At 37.6% G+C, this 22,405-nt stretch overlaps 1 protein-coding gene across 1 annotated transcript in view; it reads left to right on the top strand.

Annotated features, from left to right (window-relative positions):
- Positions 1 to 22,192, top strand: part of RMDN2 (regulator of microtubule dynamics 2) — a 45,671-nt gene extending 23,479 nt beyond the window's left edge. The window contains exons 6-10 of the mRNA XM_005416249.2: positions 957 to 1,034; positions 9,486 to 9,584; positions 11,339 to 11,392; positions 11,481 to 11,561; positions 21,477 to 22,192. Of these exons, the coding sequence (XP_005416306.1) occupies positions 957 to 1,034; positions 9,486 to 9,584; positions 11,339 to 11,392; positions 11,481 to 11,561; positions 21,477 to 21,530 (366 nt within the window). The 3' untranslated portion in view covers positions 21,531 to 22,192. The remainder of the gene's footprint in view (positions 1 to 956; positions 1,035 to 9,485; positions 9,585 to 11,338; positions 11,393 to 11,480; positions 11,562 to 21,476) is intronic.
- Positions 22,193 to 22,405: the final 213 nt, after the last annotated feature.

Below are 22,405 nucleotides of genomic sequence, written 5' to 3'. Positions count from 1 at the left end.
AATAACACAAGTGCTGCAGCCGTTCAAGGATGGAGTTTTTAAAAGTTTTAAAAGACTCACTGCAGTGTAAGCAGTAGCCATTTCAGGGAAGTTTTGCTCCTCACAAGTAAATCCTGAAATCTGTTGATTTGGGAAAATAGTAGTATGAAAACACAGCCCCTATTTGAATAGTTTGTGGGTATGATAATATAGTAGTCTCTTATATATGTGTAAGTCAAATACTTTTGTGACCGGCTTAATTAGAAAGATATGTGGGGAGAAAAGAAGAAATGTTTGAATGAAATTTATTTTGAGAGGCAAATGGTAAGGCTGAAATATTTTTTTTTCTTCCAGCTCAGGTTGAGCAATAAGAGCTTTTTTTGGTAAATTAAAGGTATTCATGACCTGAAATGAGAATGATTTGGAAGGGCCTCATTAGATACTTTATAGGTTTTGTAGTTCCACTATAAACAGAACCATTTTGTTTTCTGAATTTCACAATATAATAACAGTTGTTTGTGTCAAGTACCATTTCATTGGGGCTGTCGCATTCCAGGGTGGAAGGAACTATGCTTCAGTGATGGGTGCTGGCATGTAAGATCTCTTCAAGAGTAGTTGCTTCCTCACTGATTTGATCTGTGATAGTTTCCTAATATTAAACTGTAAATGAAATTAATTTAATTGAAGTTGTTGCCTTTTTAAGACAAAAGTTCTTGAATTATTTGACTGAATTTTAGAGCGATTTAGTCATGTTCTAAATACAGCACGCCTTCTTGCATTGTGTGCAACGTTGCTAAATAATTTTGTGGTTTCCCTCCACAAGGAAGGGATTCGCTAGTTGAAGTTTCAGGTTGTTAGAAGACAATTGCAGCAGGAGAGAATTTCTGAATTTGTTTCTGACTTGCAGCAAACTATTTAGAATGTAAACACACTTGCCAAACAAACATCTAAAGTGATAATAATTTTCTTTCCAATAGGAGCATCTAGACAAGGCAATTGAACTTAAGCCTCAAGATCCCTTTTTATATTACCTGAATGGAAGATGGTGCTATTCAGTAAGTTGTGTTTTATTTATCTAACATATGAATTGAGTATAATAAAGAATTGTAATTAAATAGTGGGACTTAAGACAAAGTAGGTGTTTATTTAAGTAGATGTTTTGAGCTAAATGGAACAGGCATTTACACTTCCTGAGTTCAATACCAGATGCATGATGCTCACATGCTGACCGTTCCTGCAATGTAATTAGGTAAGCTGTGCTTGCATGTACCTCATTGTCAGTTCAGGTTTTTTATCTGAATGAATGAATTAATGAAAAGTAACTGATTTTTGGAAGGGAGGAAGGATGACCTCTTGAGTTTACTTCTTTGTTCTGCCATAAATTTTCTGGGTGGACCCGGGCTGGTAGCATAGCCTTGTGGTAACTTTATTTCCCATCCATAACTTAAGTTAAAGGCACTGACAATGCTGTGGGATTATGTCTGTGGCAGCAAGGCTACCATACTGGCTTAGTAAATTCCAAAGAATGTCCAAAAAATATTCATGCATAAAAATCTGTAATTCACCAATGAGTTTTGCAAGAAATGTAATTTGTGTCCTACTGGTACAACAGCTGCTTTTAAAGTTTTAGTTATATATTTTTATTTTATAAAGATGATATTAGATTGTAGTAGATTCTGTGGTGATAAGTACTCACATATGAAAAAAATAGGATAATTGGCTTACAAGATTAACTATTAATAAATTTTTTAGAAAAATTGTGCTTGTGCTTTAATAAGAGAGTTGTCTTTTTGGTAATCCACATCTTTGAGGGCTCAGCTGGCTGTCCATACTGGTTCATCTCTAGTGCTTTGAGGAATCTTTTGTTGGAAGAAAACATTCCTGCATTGTCTATGCTGTAAAATATCACTGTGAGTCTTCTCAGAATAATGACTGCTAATGCACAGTGAATTCCAGCCAAGCTTTTTTCTTTTGGATACTTCCAGTGAGAGTCACTACAAAGTGCCGGCAAACTGGAAAGAAGGATTTGCTGTGACACATTGCAGACTTTGTCTTTATCTGCAACAAGACTTAATGCAAAGTAATCTTTCAGCAGTTTTTCAGTTCATATATTTAACTTCCAAAGAGCTTTCAGCAACCATGTTTTTTCTCTGTTGATTTGAATAAGGAATGACACCAGCTTTTGCAAGGAATTTGGCTTTTTTCTTTTTGTCACAGTCTACTCTTGAATATCAGCATTAGCTATGCAAAAATAAGTTGCTGAAGATGGTCCTATAGTATGCCTGCTGTCCTGCCTCTGGGGAGCATCTCTCTGACCAATGATTCCTTAAGCACTTTTATAGTTATAGCTCTGCCCAACAGCTAACTACAGCTTCCATTTAAGCCAAATACTCCCAGATGTTTTTCATGGCTTATTTCTCATGTGAGCTGCTGCTTTTTGGAAACACACAATCTCAGTATACCTCACTTTGTTCTTATTGCATTTTTTTTTACTTGTTTCATTTTCATGATAATCACCACTTCCTGAGTAATACATGTGGTTTGTTGTACTGTATTGTTGCGAATTCATATCCCACACTTGCAACATCTATGCAGGACTTCCTTACTAAACACTGAAACCACAGATTAGTATTTGCTTTAGGTTATGATCTGACCTGCATTTATTTAAGTGAAACAATCTACCTAAACAGATGCAGCCACTGAAATATGTAAGGATTGAATTCAGATTTCTGTTGTTCTTTTTTTTTAAATTCTTGCCTTCTGTGACTGCCATGACAAAATAGTAACCTGAAACACATAGAACAGATTTTCGTAGTCTAAACAAATGCAAGTATAGGACTGAATAACATCTTGTTCAACTTCTGGGGCTGTCAGCTCTTAAAAACTTACTGTCTTTGTACACTTTCAGTAGCAAGGTGAGGTCATTTGGAAGCACTAGTTTTGAGGCATTACTAATTTTAACCCTAGCCCAGTGAGATTGGTAATATCCTCATGAGTTTTAGCAGAGTGAATTTTTTCTGTGCTGATCCACTAACCCAGGTTTTGGCCATGAATGCGATGTAGGTAGTCATAGGAGCTTGTGGAAGGTATGCCAAATTCCTTGCTCCTGTTCTGCAGACTGTGAAGTTTCATGCTGTGGTAATTATCCCAAAAGAAGATTGTTGGCTGTGGCCTTGATTAGCCTCAGGGTAGAGATTATGACGGAGTGTTGAAAAATTTTTTTGTCACTCATCTATTCCGGTACCTGTAGATGGAGTGATAATGCTCATTTTGGATGCTCTGTTTTTAATGTTCAGTCTCACTGTTGTTGAGGCTGGGAAGGTGTTGTCCAGTGTGAGATAATTAAAGCAGAAAAGGGATGATTCAAGCAAGAAGGTTAGTTTTTACATTTAGCCTAGCTGACTTCAGGAGCAAGTTAGGGTTGGCCACAGTGTTTGTTCTTTCGTAGGTATTGCTTCCCAGGGTATTTTTGTGTAATTTTGGTCACATATTCTTTTACTGTAGCAGTGTAGTTCAAAAAGATAACAAGTTTTTGATATTTTATAGGCTTTGGTAACAGTTTTGTGAAATCTGATATACTTAAGTCTTCGTAGTATAGTCGATATTTCCCATTCACTCCCGATTTAATGTTAGGGGATCTTATTACTATTGTCTAGCATACATTTTTTTTGGTTGACAAACAGGAGTTGCATAAGATATTGTAAATAGGGATGCTTCAAGTGTAACTCAGGGCTACAGTTCATTTTCACAAATGAAAATCCATTGAAAAGACTTTGAGGTAAAAAGTATAGAATCATAGAATCATCAGTGTTAGAGGAGACCTTCAAGATCATCAAGTGCAACTGTCAATACTGTCACCCCTAAACAAGTGGAGGCAGATGCAGAAGATTTATTGAAGACTGAAATCTATATGCAAAGACTGCATGCTGTGCTAGTAAAAGCTGTTTGATTAGTGAAGTTTAATCTGGCCTGACTGCCATTTCCCACCTTCCTCAGTGTAGCACAGTCCTTTGCAAGGAGCAGTGGTACAGTGCTGCCAAGTTTCTTACCAGTAGTTTTTCTTGCTGGGCCAGAAATGAACCTGATGCAAGGTGTCATAGCACCTTCCAGCAGAAAGGATGAGCTGGGTTTTCACTGCCTCACATTAGCTGGGGTTTGTCTGTGATGCAGAGCCAGTGACAGTTGTGCACCACCTTGTCTAAAAATCAGTTTTTGCTGTTTCTTATTTATCTTACCATTTAAAGTCAGTAGAGCTGTACAAAAGAGGAGGATCATTAAATCCTCTCAGCTCTGTTAGAAAATTACTTCTGGTATCACAGTCAGGTAGGCAAGATTTTCAGCAGTCATTTCATAGATGTCATGGTGGGCAAAATTTTGCCAATGAGACCTGCTGTGTATAGAAAAAGTGAATGGATCTGTGGTGCGTGGTATATAAGAATTATTTCCTTAAAGTTTAGGGCACAATTATCTGATAATTCTTTATAATTGTATGGTTGGAGGGGAGGGGAGTTAAGTGTTTTAATGTTTCAAATAGCTGATAAAACTTTCTGGTTAAGACTTATGTCTACTTGCCATTACAGGACAGGCACAGAACAGCTATCATGTACTTGTGAAACTGGATCAGAGTCCCTGGTAAATGCCAGTAGTGTGTTAAAAATTAGATCTCCTGGGATTTTCCTTCCTCAGGTTATAGGCCATGTTTTGGATTTGTCTCTGGTGTATCCCAGTATCTGTTTGGGTTACATCAGTGAATAAATTGATACAGTTCCTTTGTGTGCTCTCTAAGTGGGCTTCCCTTACTGGAAAGTGAAAAGCCCAATTCAAGTTGGATAAATACCTAACTGCCTGTGCAGATTGTCCAGGTTCCTCAGCTGGCAAGGAAGAGAATGTTTTTGTTGGAAGCCAGTATTTCAAAATTGGTGTCCAGTTACTTAATCTCTTCCAGAAGTCAAAACATTGCAAAATTATGTAGTACAATTTTACATTAATACATTATAATGAAAAAGAAAAAGAAACTCTCTGGGGATATTTAATTAGATGCCATTAATATTTTACTGAAGCTGGATCAATGCTGTGATTTGCCTTTATGGAAGACAATGGTGTGATATGTGTTCAGTGAGCTATTAGCAAAGAAGCATTGGAAGAGGATGTCTTTTGGGACTGAAAGTCAATCGTGGATGGTTTTGCAATTCCGGCGGGTCAGTTTCCTTCGTACCAACATCCTGGAATTTGAAAGGAGCTGTCACTTGGGAGGGTTTGCTTCTCATAAAAAACAAACAAGACAAAAATCCAGCCAGTGTTACAGTATATATATATCTCTGACTTTTGCTGATCCTAGGCTAAGGAAGAGAAAGGGATATTTTTGAAGTTCATTTTCCCAGTATTTAGGGGAGAACCACATTTTTTGCCTTGGCCCTCAGAGATCCAAGAGGCCTGATGGAAGAGTGCCGAGTATGAACTTAACATTCAGCTGCAGTTTAACTCTGGGAGTGCCTTTCTTCCATCTCTGGATATAATAGAGGTTTTGATATAGGATAAATGGATGACAATTTGTTGACAGATCTGTAGGAGAGGTTGGTTGAGACAAGCATCTCTATTTGCTTTGGGATACTGTAGAGTGACCTCCTTTCCTTGGCAAAGACTGGGCTGTCAGGATGACCCACTACGCTTCAGCTCTAGGGGAGGTCAGGAGTTGGCTGATGGTTCCTCAGGCCTTTGTTGCTCTTGAGTGGGTGGGAGTAGCTCTCCTTATGTTTGGCAGCCAGGGAGTTATTTTCCTTGAGTGACCCAGCACATTAAAACCTGATATTCTGTGGAAACACAGTGTTCCTTGCAGTGCTGCTCTGAATTTTCAGGCTTCTGGCAGGACTGATATCAGGGTTTAGGAGACCTAAAAAACCAAAACTCACTTAACATTTGGAAATAATCTGTAGGGCAAAACCAGGCTTCATTCCTTAATTTTGTTGTTGTTGTTGTTGTAGCTATTACTTACAACAGTAGTTCTTTGCCTTATTATCTGCTGTCCAAAAGTCTACCACTTTTGGACCACTCACTAAGTGAAATCATGGTTCTGCTGTAGTTGATGACAGTTACCCTCTGTTTATACTTGATTTTGTATGGACCTCAAGATTCATTTTGCACTATTGGAGTAACCTTGACTGTAGCAGTCAATTCTGCACTATGCTAGAGCATGTTACACCAGGGGGTCCATTCCCTGTGCTTGCTCACAGACAGAAGATCATTAATAACTTGGTATAGTAGGAATGATGTTTCCATTTCATTGAACATGGTGTAAAAGTTACTCAAATGAAGTTATTTCAAATTAAAGACTTTGTTTATGGGTGTTTAGAGGAAGAGCATAGGTTCCTGTTCATCATTATTGCTCTGGGACACATTTTTGTGTATTCATATAACAGGTCTCTTCCATTTGTCCCACTTCAGTCGTAGAGGGGTATAGACAGACTCAGGTGGAGCACAGTTAAGCTGTTGTGATGGGATTCACTTCAGCTGCCTTTAGCTATCCCCAGGCTCTGCTCCTTTTGTAGTTGAAGAAAAGAAAGATAAGAGTGTTCATCTCAGGCTAAGGTTGGTGAAGAAGTATTGCCTAATGGAAGTGCCTCTCTGTATTGACCATGCAAGGAACCTGGACAGCTTGTGTGAACTAGGTACTTCATATATGGAGGGCTAGGCTTGCTCTGAAAAATTCATTAAGCCAGTGGCATGTAAGTCTCACTGCTGAAACATTACAGAATTCTCAGATTGTCTCTGGAATAGTCACAAAGTATAATGCTGGATAGAGTGCACATTAAAAAAAACTCACTAGTGCCATAGAATCATAGAATCATCAAGGTTGGAAAAGACCTATTAAGATCAAGTCCAACTGTTAACCCAGCACTGTCCTGTTCACCACCAACCCATGTCCCCAAGTGCCATACTCACATGTCTTTCAACTTCCAGGGAGGTAATTATATCACTTCCTTGGGCAACCTATTCCAATGCTTGACCACCTTTTCAGTAAAGGAAATTTTCCTAAGATCCAATCCAAACCTCCCCTTGGTGCTATTTCATCTGGTCCCATCTCTTGTTACCTGGGAGGAGAGACTTACACCCACCTCACTACAACCTCCTTTCAGTGTGGGTGGTTTTGTGTGAAATGTGCATGTGCTTACATGCATTTCACTTTTAAACATTGTTTTAGCTTGATGGGGATGGTGAAATAAAAATGGCCAACTGCATATATATTTGGGCTTTTTAGAAATTTGAGTAGTGCAAACCAGCACCCAAGCCAGACAAAATAAAGACTAAAACCTCAGCAAATCAGTTCTGATTAAATCTCATAAGAAAATAAAGTAACTGCCAGGAAGAACTTGTGTTTTCAATAGTTAATTATAACTCCACATGGAAAAACGGCAATTTTGTTTCCTCATTATTGCATAACAGCAGACATGAGTGTGGTAATTGTATATGTGCAGTGTGTATCTCCAGGGTGTTGTGTGCTTTTGCAGAGAACAGTGTAACACATTCCCTTTATTTTTACCCCCTCTCTTCCTCCTTCTTGATGCGATGGACCTAGAAATACAGAAACGCCCTTCCTCTTCCAAGAGAAGAGAGAACAAGGCGACAGTAGATTGACATGAAAAAAACAGCACTTTGGCAAAAAATCTTTTAATAACTCTTGCAGAATATGTCCCAGAAGCTATACAACAGTGAGAGAAATGAAATGGGGAAAGGAAATTATATCTATACCTACAATTAGAAGCAGCATGTTGCAGTTTGTAACACAGTGGGAAAGCATGCAGGGGCAACAGCATCTTGTTGCTCCAATGAGTAAGAACTCTATGATTGCTGGAGAGGTTTTGTAAAAAACATTTTCTGTTCTCAGAAGAAGCTTCAAAGGCGAGGTATGTGAAAGAGAATGAAAACAAAAGCTTTATTTTTGTAATATTGTTTCTCTCAGGGTTATAATTTAGGGCTTTGGTGTGAGACACTGACTGACAACATGTAACAAATAAGGCCTTGGGACCCTGCTGCAGCTAGCATGACTGGAACAGTCACCACGCAATGCTGCTCTCAAGTAGCTACAGACATTGGGGCCAGATGGGAAAACATGATCCTGTGCATTTCCCTGCTGCATGCTGACCTGTATTTCTGGTCTTTGCAATGGTATTTTTCATTTGCAAGAAGAAGTAGGTAGAACTTGATGTCTGTTCAAAGGAGAAGCATTCTGGTTGGTAGCTGTGGATAGTTATGACAGAATGGATTCTCATATTTTACAATTATTAGCTGACATCTCCTGGATAATTGCTGGATATAGGTGGAGCTGGTACGGGGAGCAGCAGCAGCCCTGCAAATACTGAGAAGCCAGGGAATGAGGCAGGAAAAATCTAAAGCAAAGCAAAACCATTTTAAATTTTATAGCAGTAGGAGAGACTTGACATCAAGGCTGAACTCCATTATTTGAAGTGCAGCTCCTTCTGAAATAGAGATGTCCCTATGTGATTCATATCTCATCTCCAAGTCTCTGACGAGGGGCTCTCTTTCACACACTCTGTGTGTGCCTCTTCTCTGGGTTGTCTCTGCATAGATCAGGCCAGAAAATACAGAACCTTGTTTTTTACAATTTTTTGACTCATCTGCTCTGTGACAGGAGCCATCAGTGCTATGCTTCAAATACTGATGTGAAGGAAAAAACTCCTGGCTTTTCTTTACAGAAAGTGGCTTCTTTATAGAAGTGACCAAAGGAAAGTGGCTTTACTCCTCCACTTAAACAGGCTCTTCTTTCACACTGCATTTCTTAGCAACTCTATCCTTTGCTAGAGATGTGAGGGTGAGGTGATGGAGCCAAATACCTTATGGCAGTAACAAAAGCAGTTTCTGTCAGGTGTCAGTGTATGTATGTCATATGCATTGTGTGGCAATATGACAGTTCCCTAAAGTCCTTTTATAGCAGCCGATCTTCCTGAAATGAGAAGAGGTCATTGGCAAGTGTTATTTGTCAGATTGGAGGAGCTAAAAATTGAGCCTATTTCTTAACAGTGGTTGTCACCAGCTTCTGTGTAATAACTGAACTTGTTATACAAGCTCCAAAACTGCTCACATTTTTACAGCAGCAACACCTTTTTATGATGTAGGAAAGTAGTCAAGTGCATAGATTATCTTGCAAAGCTGTCTATCTCATGAAAACCTTAACAGGTTTCAAGTACTATTTCTAGCCTTAGGTTTTTAAAAAAGACAAGACGCTATGAAACCTAAAATGTACTTTAAGCTTTGAACATGGAAGTAACCTTATATTGAGGATGTTGGTGTTTGGTCATATGACTCTAAAATCCAAAAGACTGCTTTGAGCTGGCCAAACTGACACTATAAAGCATTCTTTTACAGGTTATTTTCCAAAATATGTTGTATAGGTAGTACAATACAAAAGACAGTATTTACGGCAAAACTGGAAAGCAACTTTTGAGAAATCTCACATTTTAATTTTTTGTTTGTTTGATTTTTATTTCTAGGTAGCTCAGTTGTCGTGGCTTGAAAAGAAAGTAGCTGCTGCTCTCTTTGGGACTCCACCAACTTCAACAGTAGAAGAAGCATTGCAGAATTTCCTTAAGGTAAGTCCTAGCCAAGGGTTTTCCTATATTGCTGTTTGCCAACTGTTATATGTGAGTATTATCAAGATGTCTGTTCAACAGACTGTGTTCAGGGGCTATACATTCAGGGCTCTTCTAAACACCACTGAGCTTTCTATTAAAATATTTTTTTTCTTTTCAGTTTTAAAATTAGTTTGGACATGAGTGGTCATCACCTTTCTTTTCTTTATTTAGTTTCAGGAAATTCTCCCATTAATTGCCATGGTTAATAGTTATTGAATTGAATATGATATGGATATAGATTAGTTACATATGCTGCTGAAACAGATGAACCATAGTGATAGTGATTGCTGATTTGCCTGTTTCTGCAAGAGAGTTGACATAGGCAAGGAAAACTTTGACATTGTGATGCTTCTCTTTTTTCTGATCTGAAACTATTTTCCACTGAATTTCAGTAGAAGCTTTTCTTATTTATGGAGATGAAATGGATTTGTAGTGAAGTAGAGAAGAAAGCTCTGTCATATAGGTCCATGTTCCTGGGCATTCTATTTGAACACAGCTATGAGAAAAGACCACATGAATAAAATAAATCTACCTTTTATTGCTTTCCATGTGAATAATTTCTGCTTCTGGAGCTCAAAAGCGTACAAGTTTTTCACATGACTAGATTCAAAGCATAAACTTCTATCATTACAATTACTATCAGAGTTTTTCAAAGAAATTGGACAGGCATCTTTTCTTCACTATAAAATGTTCTTATTTTCTGTGTTCTTAGTCTATTTAAAGACTGAAAATCTCCTGAATTTTGGACAGTGCAATACATTGCCATCTTCCCAGTTTAAGAGATTTTATCTTGAAGGTCAAATTCCAAAAGTGGTAGAAATAATTTGAAACATTTGCTTTAGCCTCAGGATATTTTGTGGTGGGCTGCAGAGTGACTGTGGTTTTAAGTCATCTTCAGCAACAAAAATCAAATTACTGTCTAAAAGACAATTGTTTAGGTTTCTTTTTCAGTTGCTTGATTCTACAGAGTTATGGTAAAGCAGCATTGTTTTGGTCCAAAGATTACGGCTACTATAAATTTCACAGATGTAATTTTCCCCTCCCAATAGCTGTTATTTGATTAAAAGCTGCTTCTTTGTTAGTAGATAATTATTAAAAGTTTTACTTATTTTGCAAGCTTCTATACCCTTGATTTGTTAAAAAAAAAAAAAAAGACATTATTTAACTTTTTTAATTACCTGAACTTTTTAGAAGTTGATAATTTGAAAAGAAAGGTGAACCCAAAGCTAGAAGATAAGAGAATGTGGAAGGGAAATAATTGTAAAATTGATAAACACAATTCTTTACTCATTACACAAAGTGTGAATGGTTGCTTGCTTTCTTATTTCTTTGATGAGGAAATAAATCTTAATAATCTGTAGACAGTGGTATGTTTAAGCCTATCCTGTAAGTGAATGAATCCAATAGATCTTGTACAAAGTGACCCTAGATTTTTACAGAGTGCTTAGGGAGAGAGGAGAGCAAGCAGTGCAGAACATTTTCTGTGTTTGCTGCCAGCATCTCATGTGCCTGGTTTAGGGTTTGAGTTTTGTGGTTTTGTGTTTTCTTGATTTTTTTTGAAGTGCTACGAAACAGATTGCATTACACAGAGTAGGGATGATTCGTCTGATGTTTGAGGAAATGTAGTGCATTTCTAAAATGTTATGCAGACTGCATAAATCTCATCATGCAAGTTTTATGTCTTATTTTCTTTCCTGTTTTTTATTACTTAGGCAGAAGAAATGCATCCAGGATATTCCAAATGCAATTATGTGTATTTGGCAAAGGTAATCAAGTTCTTTTAAAAATAATGATTTGTAGACTCTGGTGTTCTTACAGTGGTGTGATTGGAAACAAAATGTTTTTTCTTTTCAGTGCTATAAAGATCTTGGCCAGAAAAGCAATGCACTGAAGTGCTGTGATTCTGCACTGTCAATTCTCTCAGTTACTAATGAGGTGGGTATTGAGAGTGATAACTTGTTCCCTTGTGACTGCTCTCTTGTCTTTGGCATCCATTATTGCACTGCCGGTAACAACATAATGTTTCAGTTTTTCCTCTGAACACAGAACATTCCTTTTTCCTCCACTCTAGGTTGTCTCATTACAGTTGTCTGTATCAACAGCTTTAAAAAAAATTTGTTTGGGGAACTGTCAGGGACTTGTCCGTATCAGAAATTGAACTGTACTCTTTGTAATTCAACCCACTTCATTAGATCATCTTGAGCATAAGCAGTTGAGTGTGTCACTCTAGCTGTGCTGAAATTTTGCCCCAGACCTATGCTTTTCTCAATTGAAAGCACTCTGGATTTTTGTCCTACGGTCTCTGTCTCTGCTCCTGAAAGCCTCTGATTTGTGATTCTTGTTAAGGGCAGTATGTCAACTACAGCAGAGGCAGATGAGTTATTAAAGATTGGCTTTGTCTTCAACCACAGGGCAGAGGGCAGTTAAGGGGGCACAGTTCTTCAAGTCACATCTGCTGGCCTAGAGTTTGTTCTAAGAGGTTACTAGATTCCTCTTCAGGCCCATTACAGTATTTTAGGCCCATTAGAGCATTTTTGGTATGTGGACAAAAAATTTCTACAAATATTTGAGAGATTTTAAGTTGTTTAATTTCTCAAATATAAACCAAGTCATGGCAAGAAGGTTCACTCTGTCTGATCTCATGTAGAAGCAAGTTCCATAACTGACCTATGACTGGAAACATCTTACCATCCTAGAGCATGACGAGTTCAAACCTGAGCTTTTTCAGCCTAAGGGACCCCCTCTGAGCACAGCAGATGTTGTATGGAGAAAGAGAGGTGATTCCTGAGAGGAATTGGCCCCATCCCATTTAATTCTTTGAAGTTAAGGAAAAAGACCATTAAATAACTCTTTAACTTGATTGACAATAAATGCTGTGTGTGGAGCACTAACATGTTTATGTCAAGTGTTCCTGCTGGGAAGAAAGACCCCTGCATGCCTCACCAGCCGCTGCTCCTGGGTGGCCTAATTTTTGGCCCCAGTTGTAGTATGTACCAATCATAAATTAAGTAATCATTGCTTAAGTTCAGTGTTTCTTTAAATGTGTATTGATACTCATATGACATTAACTATTATTTAATTCTCTTTATTCTTTACTTACGTTAAAATATACCTTCAGCTTGCCTATTACAGAACATAGGAAAGGCTGCTATAAATTATCTGTTTAATATCCCATCACATTTGTGAAGTATCAGCAGACCTGAGAAGGAGACAGAAGCCTGAGGTGAGAGCAGGAATTCAAAAGGAGTCTGAGGGATAGGTGTATGTATTCTGACAAGCAGAGTGGTGATGAGGGCAAGAATTACACTGATTTGTGTAATCAGAAGAGTGAGCATCAAATGGACCCCAAAAATCTTTTGTCCATCTGAAGAGGACAAGATGATTTGACCTCTCCTGTTTTGACAAATTCTGTAGATATCACAGATTAATCTCTTTTGTCTTGTTTACTTTGGATGTGTTTTGAGTTAGATTTAGGAAAAAAGAGTCCAGAAGAATATGGCATTTGGGCAGTAGTATGTAATTCAATTCAAAAAAAACCAACCAAGCACTCAGCACAGGGTAAAAAAACCAAGTGCATGCTGAAAGAAATTACTGTGAAATGGAGATCTGGAACATGGACTCTGCTGTTGCTGACTGTTACCTCAAATCCCATCTGAATTCGAATATTACATGTTGTTTTGGTTATTGTGTTACAGAAAGACTGTTACTGATTTTTGGGAAAATGTGTTGGAAGTGAAGTGGTTCAGGGCTTGGAGCTGTATGTAGGAATAACATTTAGTGAGATTAGTTTAAGAGGGGGAAGAGACTGTAATAAGACTGAAGAGGCATTGGGGAGAGAGTAATAAACAGATGCTAATATGCACTTTATTAGTGCCTGAATTGACTGCAGCCCTGTAGAAGATGGGGCTCATGGTCTAAAAAAAAGCACAGGTCAGCAGCAGTGTGAGGATTTCTTTCCATTTGCCACAGCTCAGGATCTCAAGGTTGTCAGCAGTGTGGTATTTTGTCACAGTCATGTGAAATCCATCATTCCCAAGTATAATCATAGTTTCTCATATGAATTTTCTCTTTCTTCAAGCAGGGGAACTCCTTTATTGTTTTTAAATGTTGGCTTCTAGTGAGAAACATGTATTTGTATAAAGGCATAAAATCAGGAGCAGGCTGAGAGACAAAGTTTCTGGAAAGGTGCCACATTGAGGAAATGTATAGTATTTCATGATAAAAATCATCCTGCATAAAAATTATCATAGACAGTGATTTACTTTTTATTGCTTCTGAGCATCCACAGTTTCCAGTGGCTTCTGGGAACCAGAGGTGCTTGGCATCAGTAAAGTAGTAGCCCATAGCTCATTTTAATCCTCAGGTCAAATTCGCAGCTGCTGTAATTCAGGACACTTCTTTGACACTTTTTCTAGGATTCATTTCACATAACATTTCAAGTTAAGTGATATTATTTTTGTCTTGAATGTTATGTCACATATAGATATCCCTTCTGTGCATCTGTTTTACCATTTACAGTTTTTTTTAATTCAAGGGGTAAAGGGACTTCCAAACATACTTAATTCTTGTTAAAGGAAAAAAAAATCAAATGGCCTGTTTCAAACCTATTCTGAATCTTAAAAAGGATACACAGAAATTATAAAAAAAGAAACAAGTTCTGATTGAGTGTGTCCAGTAAATTAATAGTTACAGGAGGATTTTTAAAAACAGGACAGTTTTTAAAAATAGTTTGGCACATTTTTAACTTATCAGTCTATGCATTCTTTTTATTTTGAAAGGAAATATGTGAGATTTGGTTCAAATTACATCTGGAAAAACATAGCTGATACTACAGTGCAACTTTAAAGACCTTTCTCTATCCTTTCTAAACAAAAAGCCTCCAATGAATCATACAGTCCTTCCTTAGCCATAAATAGTATAGAGTGGTACTTCACTGCTGGAGGTGCATGGGACATTAAATTGTCCAGTTTTTCTCTGGTTGCTACCCAGGTGGATAACCTCAGGGTCCTGGGAAACATTTGCCCTTCAGTAAAAGAGATCCCAATGTTCAGGGCTGCTGTGAGTTATTGTTAAGTGCTTAACAGCTGCTCTGTTCATCTAGAGGATGTTGCATTACCCTTACTGAGACTCATTACTTTGTAGTGTGCTCAGAGCCTTGCTGACTGTGACTGTGTGAAGGGCTCTTGAAACCAGATGTAGTGGACTATTGTGGTGGAACAAAATTAATTTTTTTAATTTGAAGACAAAAATGTAATTTAATTTTGAAATCATGAGTGTCTGTCTTGCATACAGAAAGACAGAACAGGTAGATGTGTGTTTGTGTGTGTGTGTTTGTGTGTGTGTGTGTGTGTGTGTGTGTGTGTATGGTTAAACACATGGTCCTTTGCTTGTAAGGGGAATAAGACCCTAATTTCTTGTTTATAATAAAGATTGTTGGAAGTTTTCAAGGCTGGAACTCTTAGAATTTCAAGTCTCAATGTAGAATTATAAAGTATAAAAGTCACAGAACTGTTTTTTCTTGTGTTTGGAGACAAGCATGAGCAATGAATTCTGTGCTTGTACGACCAGTAAGCTCACCACAAAGGAGTTAACAGCCTAACAGAGAAAGAGATTAAAATTTCAAAGTTCTAGTTTCTACTACATTTTTCAAAAAAATGGATCTCAAAAGCAGCAGTTCCATTACAAAAAGTGTAGTCTTGGAAGACGTGAAGACAGGAAAACAGGAAAAATGCAAAGGAAATCTCTTTGCACTGAGTTGCTGAAAGTCTTACTTAAAATGTAGATAAAAACTTCCCTAAAGATAAGAAAGTGTTTTACAAAATTATTGGTGATTTTGTGCACTCTGTCCTTCCCAGGAATTAGAAATTATGGCAATTCAGAGTTGAAATTAACAAAGAAGAGAGATTTAGATCTTACAGAAATTCATGATTATGACATTCACTTCTTACAGGTGTAGAATAGCAGGAAGCAGAGACTTCTTAAAGGCTCTGCCTTCAGCCTCAGTGACATCTGAAACTCGTGTGGAGGAGGTGATAAATGTAATAATAGGCAGCAACAATGGCTGAATTTTTACACAAGAATGCAGCTGCTGAGGAGATCTCATACAGTTTTCTTACACTTTTTTGTACAACACCATAATTGATTTCCCTGGCTGTTAACTTTGTTTTTAATATTGTCTATAAGGAAAAAAGTGTGATTTGTAGAGGGATGGAAGAGAGGTCAGGGTATAAATTTCAGCACCCATCAGCTGTTCTGTACCAACAGACCATTTGTCTATCTGGATTTTCAAGTTTTTCCAAGAAATACCCAGTCCAGCAGCCATGAGAAACCGGTCATATGAGCAGACCTTGTTGTGATATTTCCAACAGATCTTATTTGAAGCTGCTATTGTGATCTGTCTTTCTAAGATTTTGAGGAGAAAAAAGTAATTTATTCTTGCTTTTAAAGTGAAGGTTACAAATTATGGCTTGTTTTTGAAAAAACTACCAATTGAAACTGAGTAATTTCGACTAACCTTATAAAGTGTTTTTGTTTTCTCATCAACCAGAATATTTTCTTTTCATATCTTCAGCTCAATACAAAATGTCATGCTTTTCGGAGAATATTTGTTGCTTTAGTTTTTTTGCATATTTGTCCTCCAAATGGCCAGCAAAAATCAACGATGTTTCAATTGAAAAATAATGGAAGTGTTCAGATTTATGTTCATTTTGAATTCTAGGCTATTGTTTTCCGTCTAGTACTGTTTGTGGAGTTGAACAAGAATTTCCTAATAACTACCACCAACTCAAAGCTAAAATATTTTTTGAGTGTGCTTAAAAAACCTATTCCTTAATTAGTGGGTTTGTATACAGTGAATGTGACTGCTTCAAGGGCAGGGAATGCACTTTTTAAAAACTCATTATAAAGAAATCAAATTTCAAACTAAAATTCTAGGGGAAGGTGAGACACTTGTTAAAGAGTTGCTAAAATAATTTGAGACTGCTCATATTTTACATTATTTTGCACTTGAAAGAATAGTCTATTTTTCTCCATCTATTTTCTCCATCCAGTGATCAGATCAATTTTCTATCTGCACGTTTTTGAAGTCCTTGAAAAAAGCTTTGTTTGCATTGTGTACTTATTTCTTCTCTCCCTCTGAAAATGATTCTGAAAAGTGATGAAGATTTTTTTTGTGGTGTCACAGTTTCATACATAAGGATGAAGTTTATCCTGCTAAATACCAAGAATATTATATTTATGATGAAACTGACTACCACACAGTATTTGTTTCAACATCCTATCAAAGCTAACAGAGTTTTAGCATAGTTCTTAGTCCAGCAAGACTGGTCAGCAGCCAGTTCCCCAAAGCATGGAGTGTGTCTCTGTCTCCTCCACGTGTGTCTCTGTCTATTCCATGTGTGTCAACAGTGTGTCTCCACTGGCATTCTGATAATGCAGGGGCAGAGTGGAAGAAGTATTCACAGTGGTACAATCCAGGATTACAAAATTGATTGGCAAAAATCCATTTTGAATTTTTGTAGAGTAGCTGGGCCAAGTCAAACTCCTGGGATTTTGAAATATGTTGTCTATAGGCAATATACAGGGTGAAGGAAAGCCTTGACAGGCACCTTTCTGAGAGGGCTGTAACTGGGTGTGATTGTCTTCAGGCTGTTTCAGCAATGACTGTGCCGAAAGAAAAGCAGTAGGTCCCATCATGGGAGAGGCAGCAGCCACACAGAAGGAGGAGAATGTCTTGAACACCAAAAGCTCCACATTGTATACAGTAGTAAAAGAAAAACAGATCTCATAGGTGAGATGTAGTCTTTAAGTCAGGAAAGAACTAGCCAATTAAAATTTTATATGACTACTAATTAATCTGAATTGTGTTCTGATGTTTTGTAATTTTTCAACAGTAGTCCTTGAATGAGCTCATTTTCATATTCTTCTGGGTGAGAAAGGGTATTTTTCCCTCTACTTGAAGTAATATCCAAAAATCTGTAATTATTGACAGTTGCATATTTTAAAGCTGTGCTTGCCTTGATCCTAAAAGCCTTGAAAAATTATGGTTAATCCCCAGAGAAGATAGTGATAATATGAAAGAACATAGAATACAACAGCTTGTGGCATACAGCAGTCACGTAGAACAAGAAGAATCACGTGGATGATTGCATTGGTGTGTTGCAATATCAAAGGAGAAAACTCTTGGTACTATACAATTGTTAGTGCACACTACAGTCACACCATCTGTGAGAGTCTGTCAGGAAACCAGGAAGGGATAGCATAGCATTTAGCTTTGCATGATTTGTACTGTCCACAAGAGCTATTGCTCTCTGTCAACCCTTGTGCATACTTGGGAGTCTCTTCTGCTAGTCCAGGATTTCTGCTGGAGCTGTGAGGGAATGATACAGCTGTACCCAAAAAGCAGGAGTGTCTCTCAGCACCTCATTGCTGTTACTGCATATCAGAGTACAGCTTTGGACCACCCTTGCAGCCCAGCTCATTTAATATACCATGCTGCCCTGCTGACTTCAGTGAAACCCTACAGGATGCATGTCAGCTTGGGATTTGGCAGTGGTTGCACACAATTATGTTTTCATTGGCTGGTGTAACCATTTTGGTTGTGGTCATGGGGCTGTATCATTCTCTGCTGACACTTGGGATTTTGTCAACAAGTGCACACATGTGCAGTGCCTGGGTTGAGTGTATTAGCACATAAGGAAATAATTAGCAGAGATGGAAGGTAAAATCATTATCTTTCTGTCTTGGCTTTAATTACCATTTAATTTTTACATGCACATTTATATGTGTAATTCTCCGTGTATATGTATCAGTAAATTTTTTTCAGCAAAAAATGAACTGTCAAAATGTGGACTACTTCCAGTTAAGCCAACATTCCCTTTTTCCCACCAGTTCTCTCTTCCTTCTTGCTCTTGTTTCCAACTCCCTCTCTCCCCTTGTTCAGTCCCTGGCCTCCCAAGTCTTTTTTTCCTGTGCATATCCCCTGTGAATCATGAAACATAAAAGTAAAGCAACAAAATAGGAATAAGGCAAAATACAGTCCCTGACCCTGTAATTTGAATACATTTTGTGTAGCAGTTTGCAGAACATTTTGAACTCATATTCAACTCTGAAAATGGTATAAGGAGTGTTTAATAAATGTAAGCCTTGACAGTAGAAAGACAAGGTTGAAAATGGCTGTGTATTCAGTCAGTGCTGAACTGAGCCTCAGGGTGAACAAATGGGACTGACACAAGTATATTGCATTCCTCCTACAACTTGCACCTCTTCTTCTGCTTGCTGCACTCTACAGAGAAACCCTGCTGTCTGGGGAAAAAAAGAAAAAGAAGAAAAAAAAAGGCTGACCTTATTGTTCATTTTCAGAAAGCTACAGAACCAGAAATCAACAAGGAAGAGAGTTGGCCCAGGACAGGATTTATGGCTTTTTCTTTCCATTAGCAGCCAAGCTTTGGGCAATAATGAAGTTTTCACCCTAAAACCAGAAACTAGTACACTGAACAGAGTTGTGGCTTCTTTCTCCTTTTAGCATGACACACCTCTTGGTCTGGAAGGAGTCTCTCCAAAGGTGACATAATATTCCCTTCACTGACCATTCTCAGCTCTGTTTTTAATGCCATTACTGGTTTTTTTCCATGCTTTTGCCGTACGAGTTCTTATTGACTGGAAGCTGCTGGCTCAATAAATGCAACCTATTGAGCAGGTTGCAACAATAATTCCTGCTTTAACTGATGTTTGCCTGTTTAGAACTGGCAAACCAGAGGTAGAATGCTTTGCACATTTGCAGTTTCTTTTCCAGACAGTTCTCAGAACAATCTCGGGTTTTGTTCCATTCTTTTTCCTAAGCCCAGAGGAAGATTCAGGGAAGATTGCCCAATGTTTTCTGGACCTTTGCAACTTGTAAAGCTCATTGCCCAATAAAATCCTTTACTTCTAAAGAGAGAATTATCCAAATTTGTTTGGAGATATATTTTTAAAATGCTGTATCCTGCAAAATGAGTAGAGAATCCCATCAACTCATGAAATGCTGAACACTATTCAGATATGAGAAAACCTGCACCTTTATAATTTTCAACTTTAAAAAATATCATAAGAGCACAACCAGTTACAATTAAGCTTTTCCATTTCTTACTAGCATGGGACAATATCTGGCTTTTTACTTTTTTATTTAGTGGAGTTTAGAATCATTTTCACAAGTTGACCACAGTCAGTACAGAAAAGAGTATATTTTCCCTGAATTAAGGGAAAATTTTGAGGTTTTCAATTTTTGTTGAAAGCAATGGCATGGTGCTCCAGACAGCCTGTAGTGACGTGGAGTTTAAGGGGTGCTCAATGCTGTATGACATTTCCTTCTGTTAGAGTATTTTGGCAAGAGCTTACTGGCTTTGCAGTGTGTGCCTTTAAAGGCCTCTGATAAATGATTAGGCAGATAGTTTAGCCTATTGTTGCCAGTAGGAGTAAGGCAGTAACTCCAAGAGAAGTGTCCAGCTAATGTATTAATGCCTTAATCCAGACCAATAATATGATGTAGTTTGACATGTCTGGCATATGGTTTCTATCATCTCAATATTCTTCTCTGTTCCTCCATGACATTATAGACAACTAACCAAAATAAAGAGAAGCAGGAATTTCTTCACCCATAAAATATATTCTAAAATGTTCTGTATTTTGTTCCAGCTCTTTGGTTGATTGAGTAATGAAGTGATCCTGAAATCTAGTGATTACTTCACTGACTGTCTACAGTATTTTCCTTCAGAATATTCCATGGCATTATCATTACTGGACCCTGTCATTAGAAATGCTTACACAAAATCTGTGATGTGCAGGCACTTTTCACTTGCACTGTTAAATATCCATGGGTGCATGTGTTGGGTGTTTGAACCCTTATGAGCCTTCAGGCATGAGGTGGTGACATTTTAGAAATGTGGTTTTTAAACCAAGGTGCATTTTGCAAGCTAGAATTTTCACAGCAGCAGCAGCTAAAGGAAGCAGATTATGTCCAGGAGACGCTTAAAAATAAGTAGAATAATGGAGTTTTTGTACTGTGGTTACATGCTTATATGCATGTGCCCCTTTCCAAGCAGATTATACATGGAATAGCCAAAACATATGTCAGTGGGTACTTGTAAGACAGTCTTAGGCCTGGCTTGGGTTTGAAGCCCCATGCAAGCTGTGCACTTAAAACATTGGCCTAAAAGGAGCCTTTTCCTGCTGCCCTAGGAGTACAGTGTAGTGCTGGCTCTGAGCACAGCAGGTCACCTGCCACTTGCTCCCACCTTGGCTCTGCCATGAGCCCAGTAGCATGGGCAGAGCCCAGTCTGGAAGCTACTTAGGGTGCAGTCAGCCCGTGGTGGCTATTACAGGTAGGTATGGCTGTATACTCTGAAACCACAATCTAACCTATGTCGTTAATTATGTTTCCCAATGTTTTCTTCTTAGTTGCATAATAAATCATTAGCAAACATCACAGAACATCTTTAGAGAAACTGCATGTGGTCAGAATGCAAGATTACATCAGATATAAGGCAAGGCAATACTTTATGCAAAGTACACCAATAAAAATTATATCCCGGGTTGAAGGCTTACTGGTCTGCTGAGAAGGCTATTTGTGGGCTAACATTTTAAGTGCTTTAACAGAGCTGTAAAGGGACGGCCGCCATCTGGCTCTTGTTTTCACTTCAAACTTTATTTTTGTATTCACTGATAAATTAACTTACTATGCAGTCTTTACATTTTGTGGCTGTTGCAGTTGTGTGTTATGTCTGTCGTTAGTAAAGAAATGTGGATAGGCATGTATTAGGCAAATGAAGGGATTTATCCTCTCTAAATTGATGCATGGTTGTCTGTTTCTTTCAGGATAAAGAGGCCCAGAAAGACTTAGAGGCTTTACTTCTTACACTGAAGCTCTGATACTACATACTTTTAACTCTTCATGCTGTAATAAAATTGTAAAACTAAAATGAGACTGGAAACTGCGGGTAAATTTCAGCTAAGTCAATGGAAAAACAGTCATTGATTTTGGTTGGCTTGGATCATGGCCTTTAAGTGTCGTGGCAATTATGGTATTAAAATAATACATTCATTTTTGATTATTTATAATCTTGTACTGAAGTTTAATTTTAGATTTCTGACACTGTGAGTCTGATTCTCTGAACATGAAGTCCACTGCTGGCAATGGACATACTGGGGGTTTGAATGCAAAAGGAATAAATCTCACTCTTTGAAAGATGAATCAACTAGTACGTGATGCCAGCATAGAACTGTGTGTAGCATAAACAAACAAAACAGTGTTTCTACAGTAAATTATATTTATATCAACTAATTTACACAGATGTGTACAGAAGAAAATCATTAATATTTATGTTTACACATTTCTCTACTCTTAAAATATTACAGTCTTGTTGAAGTTAAACAAAGCTGTTGCCGCAACAAAGCTCTTTTTACTTTAAACCTATTGTTGGTTTTACAAAGAAATGTGAAAATTTTATAAATTAAATATTATAATTTATTTGTAATATCAATTACAATATTAAAGATAAGACCAATTAAATAAAATGGTTTAGAATAATCTATTACAGCTCTGATATTTCATGGATTTGTATCAGGATCTCCATCAAGTTTGTGAAGTCTGGCTCTCTGTCTTTGAAGAGTTGCCTAGTTTCATCAGAGTCTTTGAAGAGCCTAGTCTAGCATGTGTCCATCACTAACCTTTTATACCATCTATATAACATAACCTGTACATAAAAATAGACTACTAAGACCTACTACTTCTGAGTGAGTGTGTT

Source organism: Geospiza fortis, unplaced genomic scaffold (assembly GCF_000277835.1).
Source record: "Geospiza fortis unplaced genomic scaffold, GeoFor_1.0 scaffold41, whole genome shotgun sequence".
Taxonomy (NCBI): Eukaryota; Metazoa; Chordata; class Aves; order Passeriformes; family Thraupidae; genus Geospiza; species Geospiza fortis.
Note: the sequence above shows the minus strand (reverse complement) of the source record. Positions and strands in the feature narration are given on the sequence as shown.